General features: G+C 41.3%; 1 protein-coding gene across 1 annotated transcript; it reads right to left on the bottom strand.

Moving 5' to 3' along the window:
• Nucleotides 1–12,833: 12,833 nt before the first annotated feature.
• On the bottom strand, nt 12,834–14,240 carry LOC149835428 (uncharacterized). Its single transcript, XM_090009582.1, has one exon. It carries the CDS (start codon nt 14,238–14,240, stop codon nt 12,834–12,836), a length of 1,407 nt encoding a protein of 468 aa, XP_089865708.1.
• Between the last annotated feature and the right edge of the window lie 629 nt (nt 14,241–14,869).

The raw sequence follows: 14,869 nt of genomic DNA, 5'->3' as shown, positions 1-14,869 counted from the left end.
AACATAAGAAACACTAGTCGTAAATTGGATTTGAGATAGATCCATTAAATAATTAAGATCCAAATCTAAAAAAGTACCAAAATAAAACCTAAACTAAAAGTTGGATCCAAATGAATCTCTTGGACCAGATTTCTTTGTTGCTTTGCTCCTGCATAAAAAACCCAGCCTAAGGAAGTTTTAGATTAGTTGGTTTTAGTTTATTCATTAGTGAGGGTAAAAGTATTCTTTTGACCTAACAAGATGAGGAGTTGAGTGGTAGAATGAGATAGCTAGATGGGTCTCGGGTTCCAATCCTATGGGAGTAATCTCTTAGCTTGCCCTATCAAAATAAATAAAGGATGAGAAGTTGACCATTGTGGGTCTAATGAAAGTGATTATTGGGGCTTGTTTGTACCATAAGTCTAGATCTCATTGTAACTTGGGGAACTATATAAAAATGGTTTTCTTGCACAAAGTTTAAATATTTTGAAAATATACAATAAAGATGTTTTGCTGAAAGTTGTTGGTGACTATTCAAAATTATTACTAAAGCTTTGGCGTTGAGGCTCAAAGAGGTCGTCAGTACGTTTCATATTCCCGTTTCAGAGGACTTTTGTCCCGAAAAAGAGGATTCATGATTCCTGCATGCTAGCGCATGAGGTTGTTCACACTATCAAGGGCTCGAGCCTTCGTTCTGAAAATCGATATTGAAAGGGCTTTCGATTCATTAAGTTCGTGTTAGGTGCATTGAGCACATGGGTCTTGGATCTAAGTACCATATGTTCTATAAGGTTTCTATGTCATGATTTTGGACATTTTATATGGCCTTAGGTAACTTTTAATGAAATTCATGAATATTCAAATATGATCATGACTATGTTTATGAATTGTTGTTCGGATATTGTATGTAACTATGAATTATGAAAGATCTTATCATGGAGCGTTGGAGGATGAATTTATCTAAAAACTTATATAAGTTGTGTTAATGTGGATCCAGGACCCTGGGTCCAATTCAGGCATCGGAAAATGGCCCGATCTTGAGAATTCAGGTCAGGATCAGGCCTTCGAACTCAAATCCGATACCCGATCCTCACGGATCAGGTTTGGATCGGGCCACTGTCCGGGTCGGTTTGCATCCGAAACTGACCCGCACAGGAACAGTAACCACCCGATAAAAATGGGTGCATTCGGTTTTTGAGAAACCGAAAGGCCCGTACGGTGACCCACGTCGCCGTACAACGACCGCCACCGGTGGCTGACCGGCGAACGTCACCCCCATGCAACTCCACCGGCGAAAGGTAAATGGGTGATTCGCTATTTTTTTTATACAGAGGGTCGTCGGGGCTGCAGTCACTACCTGCGGCCGACCAAAGCAGCATTGGCCGCAGTCGGTGGATGGCAACCAATCGCCGACTTCCACCGTCGTCTGCCAGCGGTTGCAATGGCCACCGATCACCACGTCCTGGATCGGATGCGACCATTCCAGAGACTCTCGTTCACGGGGGTTTCGATCGTGGTCCGACGATGCGGGCTTCGTTTGCTCTGAGAACCCAGAGCCACCGAATTCGATGTTGATCCAGAGGAATGTGTGCACGCATTCGGCCACCGACTCGTAGTCCTTAACGTCGACCACCTTCATCACCCAGTCGATGCAATTTCCCCTCTGAATGATGGCGTCGATTCGCGAGATCATCGATCGGACCCTCGACTACGTGAGATCGAGCTCTCGAACCTTGTCGCTGACCTGATCGGCGAGGTCCAGGATGATGCGATGCTCGAGAGCACGTTTCGGCATCCACCCTCACGATGTCCAGAATCTTTGCGAATTTCATCATGGTTGTATTCATCATGCAACCAAACCCCTTCTTATAGGCTGGTAGTCACAGTAAGACTTCGAAACTTGACCACCGGGGGCTCCGCTTGTTTGGTAGGAGCTGTTGGTGCAGGTCACCATGTGTTGGGACGTTGCAAGTTCAAAACCCGATGTGTTGTGTAACCAGTGGGGGAACTAGTTTGTTTTTTTTTTTTTTTATAAAAAAAACTTGGGGTCAATTATTTTAGAGCTATATATGGACCTGAGGTCTTTGCTTTTATGAAGTAGAACCAAAACGCAATCTCATGAAACATGATTTAATGTTTTTTTTTTGTACTAGTGAAGTAGATAAAATGTAACCTTGGGCGGCATTGGAATCCTAGGACGCTGGCTGTCCAAACACCCACATTTGGCAAGCAAATGTCAGACCACTCACTTATGACCTCCGTCTCTTGCGTCCCAGGTTTTTGGGACAAAAAAACGTGGGTGAGATGCATTTTGTTCTTATTCTTTGCTTCTTTCAAACACTGTACACCCGCAAAAGTGGAACATACTCATCCAGCATCGTGCTTCTGCTAATTCCAACAGGCCCTTAGGGTGCATTTGCATTTGTTTAAATATATGTCTTGGATATAAATGTATGACACTTGCCGAATTTAGTTTTTAGTAATGATGTGGTGCTCCCGGATCACCTTACTCCCACCTAATTGATGCTTCACATTTTTAAAATTTAAGTAAGTTTTCGTTAATCAGACCCTATAGATATAATCTACAATCATTGTTTTGTGGAAAATAAGTTTTGGATCATGTGATTATGGCATACATGTAGGTTTTTTAAGATCTTCAAAAATCAACAGCTCACAATGTACCAAAAATTCATGACTAAAAAAATTATATTTTGATGTTCAAAAAATATGATCCAAAACATGATTCCTATCAAATAAACTGTGTTAAATACATTTGTAAGGTCTGATTGAGAAGATGCAACCTACAACTCTGATTTCTTGTAGGCGGGGTAGGTGCTCGTGAAACACCGTAGCATTGCTCATTAAAAGTAGGGTATGAATCTATAGGGTCTTAGGTTGGATTAACTAGTTATGTTTGAGTGGGTCTCACAAGATCTATCTTCTAGTAGCTAGATCAATGTACCCATGACCAATGATGTTGAAAAAAAATAGTTTCAAAATAATTTATAAAATCATTTACGAGTTTTTTTAAGATTAAATGTGATTTCTACAAAAATATTTGAAAAATCTATTGTATTTTATCCATTTATGGTATATGGCCTTCGAGGGACAAACTTGTCAAAGTCTCGTAATTATAGACTTTTTCATGGAAGTAGAGTGTCAAACTTGCTTATTTTTTAAACCTTTTCACAAATCGAGCACAATGAAAAAGAGGTACCCATTCTTGGCATGGTTGATGTCCCTTCATCATCCATGTTAGTATGTCACCTACCGTGAATGAGTGTTAACACTCATATGTTGAATGTAAAGAGGTATCTCATATGGGACACCGTTTGGCATTACTATTCAGGTTTGTCTGTATAAAAAAATATAATGAACTAGGTATATATGAGTTACATTTTCTTTTTTTCTCTCGTATCTCTTTAGTTTTTTATTTAATTTTAAATTTATTTTTTGCATCAAATTGATTGAAGTTTAGCCTCTAATTTGCATAAAATAATTGATTCAACCATTACAAAAAGCAAAACTTGTGCTTACCAAAAAATCTCATCATCGATGATGTACTAGGTGCTAGAAAATTCATCGATGATGTGTTGCCACAGGACAGGGATCATGTAAGAACAATGGCACCTCGCTAAAAAAAATGTCAAGGGAAACATGTTGAGGACCACAAAACCCTTGCAACAAACCTCTAATGTTACGCAAAAAGGGTCTTTAAATGCGAAACAAAGCTTTCATACAAACGAGTCGTACTTAATACATGTACAAAAGTTTATAAACATTATGTGCGAGGGTCAAGAGTTTCTCACAATAGTCATCAGAATATTTATGAACCTCACAACTTTGCATGCTATGTATGCAAATTTTTATTAGGTCCACAATCGAGGTCAGAAGTTTTTCATATATGAAAGGTGTTTGCTAGTACTTTGCGCAAACGTCAAGAGGATGGTTGCAATTGTATGACATGAATATGACAAACTAGAACCAGAAAATATGAGATGGTAAGGATATTCATAAAATAACCTTAAGACATTTGCATGTTAAATATATTTTCTTTGCATTAACATGAGTTTTACATATAATTCTTATGAATGTGAGACTTTTGTAAATGTCAAACTTTCGCATATAATATTAATAGCAGGTTCACTTCATACATTTGCGAACATACGTTCAGAATTTATGTGAGTTTTTAGTTAAAGGAGGTTTGCATGGTATTTGCATGAAGGTCATGACGTTAAAAAATGTGTGACATGAAACTACAATAAAAAAACATATGAAGGTAAGGACATTTACAATACATATTTGCAAATGTTTAGACACATTTATGGACGTACATCTAGATTTTATGTGAGTTTTTAGTTAAAGAAGGTTTGCATGATATTTGCGCAAAGGTCGTGCACCCACAAATGTGGGTTCGAATAACAAAACACGCAACATTAGGGACATTTGCAACAAAATTTGTGAAGGTTTGACATATATTTGTGAAAGTACATCTTAACTTTATGCAAGTTTTTAGTTAAATAAAGTTCTTATAACATCTGCGCAAATGTCAAGACTACCGCAAATTTATGCATCAAACCCGTTGAGCTACAACTTTTAAATTCTACAAGGTTCATATCGAGCTTGTGAATCTTACAAGATTCATACATTTCATATATGAATCTCCTATGTTGGGATTCAAGTTAACATGTTCCCAAATACTTTACGTGAATTTCATCAGGTCCGCAAAATGTTTAAATGAATCTCCTTTTTATTGAGATGTTGTGTCCTTCAGATAACATAAGTATCTATTGCACAAATATTAGCAAGTTTGCTTGTAGTACGAAGGTAAGAGGGGTCGAAACAAAGGTAGCCCTTATGGCGAGAGAGGCATTGCCAAGGAAAATATAGGGAGTGATCTTTGACTGAAACTTGAGGTATGATAGGGTGTTAACAAGGGGTAGCAACATGCACAAAAAATATGAAGATGGTGATAGTATGGGGTTTTATTAAAGAAAAGTTCATACGGGGTTTTACGATCAAGGACTAGGGTGAGAAGACAATTAATAATATAAACGGTAGTACGAAAGGCATCGACCCAGAAGGTATATGACAACATGGAAGTATGTAACATAATAAGTCCAGTTTCAACGACATGTCGATGTTTGCACTCAACAAGCCTGTTTTGTTCTGGGGTATGCGTACATAAAAAACGATGAAGTATACCATGGTTTCATAAAAAAACATTCAAAATCATGACTAGTAAATTTGCCTCCATTATCAGTTTGAAAAGCCTGGATAGTGACTTGCTTGAAAGACTTAAAATACTCAAACACTTACGACTTAGCATGCAATGAAAAAAACCAAGAGAAACAAGAAAAATCATCCACTATAAGGAGATAAAAGCGAAAACCTTCACGTGAAATGACATGAGCAGGCCCCCAAACATATGCCTGTAAAAGTTCAAGTGGAGATGTTGTAAAAGAGCAAGAGTGACCAAAAGGAAGTTTGTGAGCTTTGCCAATGAGACAACTCTCACACATTTTTATTTTGTTATTTTTATAAACATAAATAGAATGACGAGAGTTTAAGTAAGAGACAATCTTCTTATTTGCATGCCCAAGATGTTGATGCCATACGTCAAAAGAGGTCATCCTTCTTGCATATGTCGTCACCTGCATAGGATCATCAAATTTGATTGGATATAGTCTCACGTTGGATTTCGGTCTCCTGAGACGAATCGTGTCTGTCTGTCGATCCTTGATAAGAAATTCAAAAGGAGTGAATTAAAAAATACAATCATTATTCTCATTAAACTGACCCACAAATAAAAGATTATTCATAATGGAAGAAACATGAAGAACATCCTTTAAATCAAATAAAGAGTCATGAGCTTTCAGAATAAGATTACCAGTGTGCGAGATGGGAAGCATCTTACCATTACCAACCATGATTTGCTCATTTTTATGATATTGTGATTTATGAGAGAGTTGTTGATCATCCATGGTTAGATGATTCATAGCACCAGTGTCAGGATACCAATAACCATCATTGGATTGCTGAAGAAACATGACTGAAAAGGATTTAGAGATATCCTAACAATTTTTAGCAATATGTCCTCGTTTTCCATAATATTGACAGGTGACAACCCCACGACCACCTTGATTTTAAGAGACAAGGTTATTATTGGATGTATTTGGAGAGAAGTTTCTTCCTTGTCCTCTACCACGACCTCGATAAAACCATGACCATGACAAGCAGTTTGCTGAGGTTCAGGGGTTTCAAGAGGCTTTTCATGAATTAGAAGCACACATTTTTTTTAATTAAGGAGCAGATCATATAGATCTGTAAAGGTATACAAGGCCAGATTAGTGATAACAGAAGTCACAAAGCTTTCGTACTCAAGAGGAAGGCCATCTAAAGTTATTTGGACTAATTCTTCATCTTCAACATGATGGTTGGCTGCGGCAAGAGAGTTGGCTAGAAACTTTATGCGGTCTAGATATGACAACATATTCATACTCTCTTTCTTAATAAAGGTTAGGTCTTTCTTCAAAAGCATGAGTTTCAAAGGGGATTAAGATCCATATGCTTTTTTCAAAACAATCCAAGCTTCACGGGCCATTTTTGTTCTCATGATTTGACCGAGAACAACTTCAAAAATAGTAGCTTTGATCTAGCTGAGAGCCAACTGGTCACAACGAATCCAAACAAGATAATTCAGATTGTCTAACTTACATTTATCTGTCACAGTAATGAAGGGATCGGGTTGAGAAGAGAAGCCATCGACAAACTTGAGGAGGTCCTGCCTAATCATAACTGATTCAAGTTGAGATCTCAACAATAGATAGTTGTCCCGATTTAATTTTATCGAGACAAAACTAGCAATGGCATTCCACTGAGTCATAGAAGAGGAAAAGGACGATGAAACAACCATTGATAACTCGCTTGAGCGTGAAGGCTCTGATACCATGAAAGAGATTCAAACACTATGAGAAGCTCCATTTTCCTCCCTTATACACGGGGAGGTTGAGCATATATTTATATGCAAAAATATATTACAAACGTTAAGAATACCGAGGATTACAAGACTGATACAAATACAATAATATCCAACGATAGTGATTATCGTTTTATCAGGAAAATAGTAGAACCAAATATTTTGAACTCTCTACGTTATGCCAGGTCAAGGTCTTCTTGTTTCTTCTAAACTTCTTTTAACTTTCAGAATATTTTTATCTCTAACTAAAACCGGATTCTTATTGGTATTGAGAGTCGATTTTCTTGTAGTTCTTCTACATTGATCTAGCACATTGTTTTCTTTAACAACCGATGAATAATTATATTTATCACATACGTCTTAACTTTATGCGAGTTTTTAGTTAAATGAGGTTCTCATGACGTCTGCGCGAATGTCAAGACTATCGCAAATTTATGGGTCAAACCTGCCGAGCTCCATCTTTTAAATTCTAGAAGGTTCACATCGAGCTTGTGAATCTTAGAAGATTCATACATTTCATATGTGAATCTCTTGTGTTGGAATTCAAGTTAGCATGTTCGCAAATACTTTACGTAAATTTCATCAGGTTCACGGATTGTTCATATATATGAATCTCCTTTTTATTGAGATGTTGCGACCTTCGAACAACATACGTATCTAGCTATTGCACAGAGAACTTGAAGTTAGTTTGAAGCTGTTGGATGAATCTCAGGTATATCGATCTAAAAGAACTTTTCTTTTTCTTCCACATGCTGTATGTGGGACTTGATATTCCATACTTCTTTTCTACTTTGCATTTGAATACTTCATGTCTTTGTTTAGTGTTCTAGACAGTTAGTCTATCTAGATTCTGTGTTTAAACAAGACATCACACGTGCTTAATGTTAACTTCGGAGGTGCTAGTTCTGTTTACTCTTCACTATTGTTATGGTCAATGTAACAGGTCTGCTTGCTGAAAAAGGGTAAAAATGTTTTTAAAAAGTCAAGAATCAGAATTTTTTAACATGAGGATTTCGGTAAATTGTGAAGCATTTTCGAAAGCCATTTTACAAAGATTGTACCGTCATTTTTCATAAATTCTATATAGGCTATTTGAACGAGCATATACAATATGAACCAAGACGAACATCCCTTGTTGGTGCTCGGCTCACCTACTTACAATGAGTCATGCATGACTGAGTTCGCACTAATTGGCTCACCATCTAAATGAACTGACTACAAACGAACCGAAGGACGAGATGCTTGATTTGTTTCCCCGCTCTAATGGCAAGTGGGTAGCAAAGACTCTAAAATATGAAAGGGATGCCACTAGGGGTGGCAATCGTGTCGGGTTGGCGGGTCGACCCGACGGGTTGGCGGGTCAGCATACCTCAACCCGACCCGTTTATTAAATGGGTCGGCTGTGGCAAACACGAACCCGGCTCGTTTAATAAACGGGTAACCCGACACGACCCGCCAACCCATTTAATAAATGGGTTGGGTCGGGTAAACGGGTTCTCAGGTTCGCGGGTCAGGTTGGCGGGTTGGCATATGGGTTGGCGGGTCGGCGGGTTGACCCGCCCGCCTAACCCGTTTATTAAGCGGGTCAGCCGGGTTGACCCGCCCGCCTAACCCGTTTATTAAACGGGTCAGCCGGTTGGCATACCCCCAACCCGAACCCGACCTGTTTAATAAATGGGTTAGGCGGGTCGACCCGTTTATTAAACGGGTTGGCTTAAGCCCAACCCGAACCCGCCTAAGAGGTGGGTTGGCGGGTCGGCGGGTTGACCCGCCCGCCTAACCCGTTTATTAAACGGGTCAGCCGGGTTGACCCGCCCGCCTAACCCGTTTATTAAACGGGTCAGCCGGTTGGCATACCCCCAACCCGAACCCGACCTGTTTAATAAACGGGTTAGGCGGGTCGACCCGTTTATTAAACGGGTTGGCTTAAGCCCAACCCGAACCCGCCTAAGAGGCGGGTTGGCGGGTCGGGTTGGCGGGTCGTGTCAGGTTTTGCCACCCCTAGATGCCACACATGCATATGATTATATGACGATAGAGATAGACATGGCAAACATGGCTGATCTCATGTACGATACAAACTGTAGAAAATTGAAGTTGGCTGCCGGTTCTTTGAATGTTAGACAATGTTGATAATGACATGGATGGATGTTGAAGGCTGTAGCATGGTGGATAATGCACTGGCTAGGTGGTGAAATACCTACGTATTAAACAGTTAAAAAGGCAAATGATAGGATAATCTATGGGCTAGGTTTTAAGGAGCCCACATTTTTGTCTGTTTTAAAAGTCTAGATGGGTGAATGTTCCCTGCAGAATCCGAACCTAATATCAATCAGATAATGGTAGTGCCACCTAGAGCCGAGCAGAAGACTCGAGTTCATAAAAATCTATTTGAATTTACTTTAGTTTAGGATTTTTATTTGAATTTCTTATTTAAAATTAGTTTTTTTTTATGTAATGAATTCATCTCATATCCAAAGTAGACTTAGGGTTTATTGTGTTTCCCTATAAATACTCGTTATAAGGATTTCTGGTAGATCAAGAGTTATGAAATAATTATTTTTTTTAGTTTATACATTACTTTTTTTTTTATTTTCCATTGGTCCTGCTTTCGTAGCGTAATTTCAGTAGGAGCAGCGTGAATTGAGGATTCGATTTGCATCAGGTTAAGTATTTGAACAACCATTCAACGTGTAGCTTTTAAATAATTTTGTCTCCTAAATATTTTAAGCAAGTTAGAAAAAACATAATTACATGTATCTTTTGTTTTATTTAAGCCTATAGATGTGTTTATCATTATGTATTTAGTAAAAATCATGCTTTAAATCGAAACAATTTATCCTTAAAAAAATATTTATTTTTCATCATTAAGTTTTAGTGGTATATGTGCCACTAATTTCTTATCGCTATAAAAAACACTTGTAAACATGAAAATACATCATCTAAAGCATGTTTTCTACTTAGCAAATTATAGAATCCACTTATAAGCCCGGTTAAAAACACACACCTATGAATGTCTTTTTTAACTGATTAGGACAATTTAAGAGATAAGCTGTAATTAAACACACTATTCTAAAAATAAAACGTAGGCATGGGATGGAATTTACCTAAAAGAAGATCATGCCGATTAGGTCAAGGTCCATATCTAGTACTCAGCAGCCTAATAACTTGGTCCAAGGCTTGTCTATTTAAATTAGGTCTGACTGTTAAGCTCAATATGGCCCATCAGACCCAAATAAAAGGTCCCTGCTAAACTGATGGCCAGCTCAGCCTATTGTTTCCCAAGAACTTATCCAAAATCCAGAAAAGGGAGAGAATTTCATCTCATTTTAATGTATGTCTACTCTTTGATCTTGCTCACTAATTAGCGACAAAATGTTTTTATCGGCAAAATCTCGTTTTTCAAAAAACTCGTGAGAAATTGAAATTTTTTCATAAATCTCGCAGTTTTTTGGCAAAATCTTGGCAATAAAAAAATTAATTAAAATCTATAAAAAATATTTTTTATAAGAAAATATTAATAAAAAATATTTAAAAATAAAAATACTAGCCGTTTTTTAAAACGTAAATATCATGTTTAAATCGAGGTATTTATGTTTTTTCATAAATCTTGCGAGAAATTGATGCTTTAAACTTTGAGGCAATTTCTCATGATATTATCGAGAGGTTTCATAAATCTCGCTATATTTGTCACTATGCTAATAACAAGCAAACAAGTCCAACCCCAACCACCATCCCTTTTTTCCGCATGCCGCTGAGTAGGCCATGTTTTCCTTTTCAAATGGCCAACCTACTCTTCTGATAATTGATCACTTTAATATGCCCTCAAATAATTCAAAAATTCAGTGAGGTTATATAATATATTATTCATTGATTTATCTTTTCATTAACTCTTTTAACGTGTGGAAGTGAAAAATGATAGGAAAAAACGTGAGTGAAGAAAAAAAAGGCATTAGCTTTCCCAATTATTCCAAACAAGAGGAAATTTTCACATGATTTTTTAAAAAAAATCTAAGATGGAATTTTTTTTTATATGACGAGCTGCTCTCTCTCCAATTCCATTTCATGTCACAAACAAAAGAAAATTCTTCATATGTAACATTTTCATATGAGAAATTCTCGTATGTAAATTTTTATTCACTCCAAATGTAGAGTATTATAGCCTAGAGATGGATTTATGAATTAGTGAAGGTCTTTGGCATCCATAAAATCCTGTGTTGTGGGGTGGACAGAAATGGATCCCATCGTTTGAAATAGGATGGGTTTCATCATACATTCAATCCTAGCCATCTAGCATAACCATTTAGCCATTGATTGGATGGCTAGGATTGAACGTATGATGGAACCCATCCTATTTCAAATATTGTATGTAGGGAGCAGAGCAAATGCATCCAAAGAAGATGATAATTGTAATGACTTCTTCATTAAGAACTGCTCGTACTAGCCAATGGATCATTTGACCAAGGTGGGTGGATACACATTACCAATAAAATGCGCCTGCCAACTCATGCTTTCGTATGTATTATTTTTAGTATGGTGAAAATTTGGTTTGAATTTATTGGCATATAGGTGCAATGCAAGCAAGAAAGAACAAAAAATCATGCATCTACTTTAGCCCTTTTTCTAAGAAAAATAGCTAATTAATTGTGCTAGTCTCCTCTTTTTTTTATTTTTATTTACACCATAGGCGAAGAAAAAAGGAAAACACCATCACCGACTGCACCTTGAAAAACCCTTGAGTCTCTGCACACTGAAAAAATACACCTACCTTCATAATTGCAGTAAAAACGATAGCCCTCATTGGTTTCGAATTCGTGACATTTTTTGTCAACTTGATGACATTCATAAGTCACTCTACCAAATAAACAGAGCCCTCCTGGGCAGTGCTTGTCTTCTTTTTACTCATTAGATAACTTTTTTTTTTGCATTCTTATCTCTTTGGACAAGGCTGCCTTTTCGTGTCCTAGATCCAAAAACGAAGCCTCTTTATGGCATGCCACCAATTTGATGAGACGTCACAAGTTCAAAACCGACGGTCGGCATCCCTTACGGCAAGGTTGAGGTTAGGTGTAGTCCTCAGCAAGTAGGAGGGGATGGATCTCAAGGGTTTTTACCCATGTCGGTATCACTGTAAATCAGCCTCCATCTGCTGATTTACAAGGGAGGGTGGGGAACCCACTTTCGTGGGAAAGGGCAGGAGGTTTGAATTGAAAAAAGCAGGGCATGCTTCCTTTCATACCAAATGGCTGAGTCTTGTGGGAAAATGGGGATAATGCGAGACACACTTCAGTGCGACATAAGCTGCAAGTAGGCCCCACATTTTTTTCATGGAGCTGTCTGTTTCGCGCCTGCAGAAAAGGCAGCTATTTTCATACGAAAATGGCTGCCTTTCCCGTGAAACAAACCTGCTCTACAAGAAATTGTCTGACATGAGAGACTTTTTTGGTGAGATGTCAATTTTTTTTCCTACTAGGGAAATGCATGTGCATGTGAAGATGAGCTAAAGCCCGAAAAAAGCCGTGTTCATGGGAATTTCAAACGACTAGACCTCTTTCTTCGGGTTTCCAAAGAAACCAACAATTTTACTACCCAACCGGCAATCACCCTCATCCACAAACGCTTAGAACACAAGTTCCTCCTCTCATTATGAGACTCCCACTGCAATGCTTCCTGATCCCAATAACCACATCATATTTATACACTACTCACGTAATAATCACGCAATTACAGAGGAAACCAACCTACAAGCCATCTGAAGACAAGACGAGAAGAAAGACAGAAGAAAAATACACGAACGGGAAAGACGAAACAGAGGGGGAGAACCCCGTACGCCCACGTGGTGCGGGTGGCTAACCAATCGCACTTTGGGAGAGTGCTACTTGGTTCCGGCGGCGTCTTGACCGGCCTGAGCATGTGGCTGGCGGAGCTCGACGCCCACCGCCTGATACTGCGGACTTCCGGCGGACACGCCCCCCTGCGCTGCCGTCGCGTAATACACGGTCCTGCCTCCCCCTGTCGGATCGAACACCAAGTGCGAGAATGGCCCGGCCGAGTCCACGCCCTGGCGCAACGCTGCCTCCGGGTAAGGCTGGCCCATCCTGGGCCCCACCCCGTACGGGTCGCTGACGAACCCGGCAGTGGCGGGGGGAGGGGGCTGCGGCTGGCCCATCATCTTCGCCGGCGGCACGGCGTAGTAGCCCTGGCCCATCGGCTGGACGGAACCCGAGGGGTACACCGGAGTCGTTAACATGTACATCGCCTGGTCCGGCGGCGGCGCGTGCCTATCCGGCGTCGGCGGTGCCCAGTAGGCCGGCGGCGCCGGTGGAGAGACCACCTGTTGGGGCTGCGGTGGCTCGTACCGGCTCTTCTCCTGGACTCTCTGCACGTAGTAATCTCCGGCGGAGGACAAACCCACACCACCACCACCGGCTGCCTCCCTAGCAGGGAACCCCGACGCCGATGGGAGGTTCCGGCTTAGGGCTTCTTCCTGCTTCCTCTGGAACCACGCCGCCGCTGCCGCCTGCTGCTCCTGGCTCGTTATCTGCATCCTCTGGAACTCCTCTATCTGCCTCTGTATGTTCGCCGCCGGATGCACGGCTGTCGGCGCCATCTCCGACGAGCGCTGCTCCCTCTTGGCTGCCGGAGCGCCGGTGGGCGGCTGAGGCGAGTAAGCTCGAGGGTCGGAGACAACGGACAACGGAGCGCAGTCGGAGACCTGGACCTCTTCCCGCGACTTGGGTCCCTTTTCGAGGCCGAAGAGGAAATCGGGGTTGCTGGAGCGGTCAAGGGGCTGGACGGGCCCGGAATTCAGCGCGTCGACGAACCACTTCTGGTCTGGCTTGGTTTCTCCAGCGGCCGGGAGGGAGGAGTCGATGGGGAATAGGAAGAGGCGGAGTCGTGGGGGCTTGGGAGAGCGGTGAAGGCGGTCGTACTCGAGCATCATGTGCTCGAGATCCTCGTCGTTGGTTACGGAGATGAGCGCGTCGAGATCCTCTCCGGGGAGCTGGTACTTGAAGCAGGCGTCGAATTCCCACAGTGAGGATAGCCGCGCCACCACGTCGGGGAACTTGGCCCCGCGATCGATGGTCAGGATCTTGGTGTCGCCGCCGACGTAAGAGAGCTGGTTGTCGTGGGAGCGCGGCTGGATCTTGCCGCCGAAGCTGCACATGAACTTCACCTTGTAGCTCGGCTCGTCCCACGACAGGTTGTCCCCGTCGATCTCGCGCGACCTCGGCGACGAGTCCCGAGAGTCCCCGCAGGACGAGTGCGGGAAGTTCTCCATTCGTTGCAACAATTAGCAGTGTAGGATAGGATGGCAGACCCAGGAACAGCTGCTGCTGCTGATGATGATGATCTCAAAGGAAGTTAGATGATTGGGGTTTTGAGTTCCAATCAGGGTGTCTTGTTGACGACGGAAGCAGGCAAAATTTGACAAAAAGTCAGCAAAAAGGCAAAGCTTCACTCTCCGAGAGGGGACCCACCCGTAATTATTTTGAGACAAGGATAATGGGGGTGAACTGGTGATACAGCACTGTACTGTAGTGTTCTGGCGTGCAAAGCAAACCATGAGGTGCTGAGATTGGACTCATACGGCATATGATGGAACTCGTCACACGCCGATCTCAACTGTCAAGATCGTTCCACTTGTTTGTCTGGTTATTTAGCATCTTTGCGCTTCTCCGAAATTTAGAGGCCACATGGCCGGGATTGGGTTAGGATGGAGGCTCGTCATATGACGTAGGACCTGATCTAGCTTCGAGGAGTGGAGTGTGGAATACGCAACCATGTGACGTGGGTGGTGACTTGGTTCTCGTCCACTTGGGGAGCACTGGTTGGGGAGTTGGAGTAGAGCTGGGCTAGCTGGGTTGTGAGCTTCACACGCACGACAGGGCTGGGAAGGTGACTCAACTC

The sequence above is a fragment of the Nuphar pumila genome, chromosome 6 (genome assembly GCF_984573655.1).
Source record: "Nuphar pumila chromosome 6, dmNupPumi1.hap1.1, whole genome shotgun sequence".
Classification (NCBI taxonomy): Eukaryota; Viridiplantae; Streptophyta; class Magnoliopsida; order Nymphaeales; family Nymphaeaceae; genus Nuphar; species Nuphar pumila.
This window is presented reverse-complemented; position numbering and strand designations above follow the sequence as displayed.

Bases quoted from the DNA above. Each gene is read 5' to 3' on its own strand.
- LOC149835428 (XM_090009582.1), bottom strand. From the start codon at position 14,240: ATGGAGAACTTCCCGCACTCGTCCTGCGGGGACTCTCGGGACTCGTCG.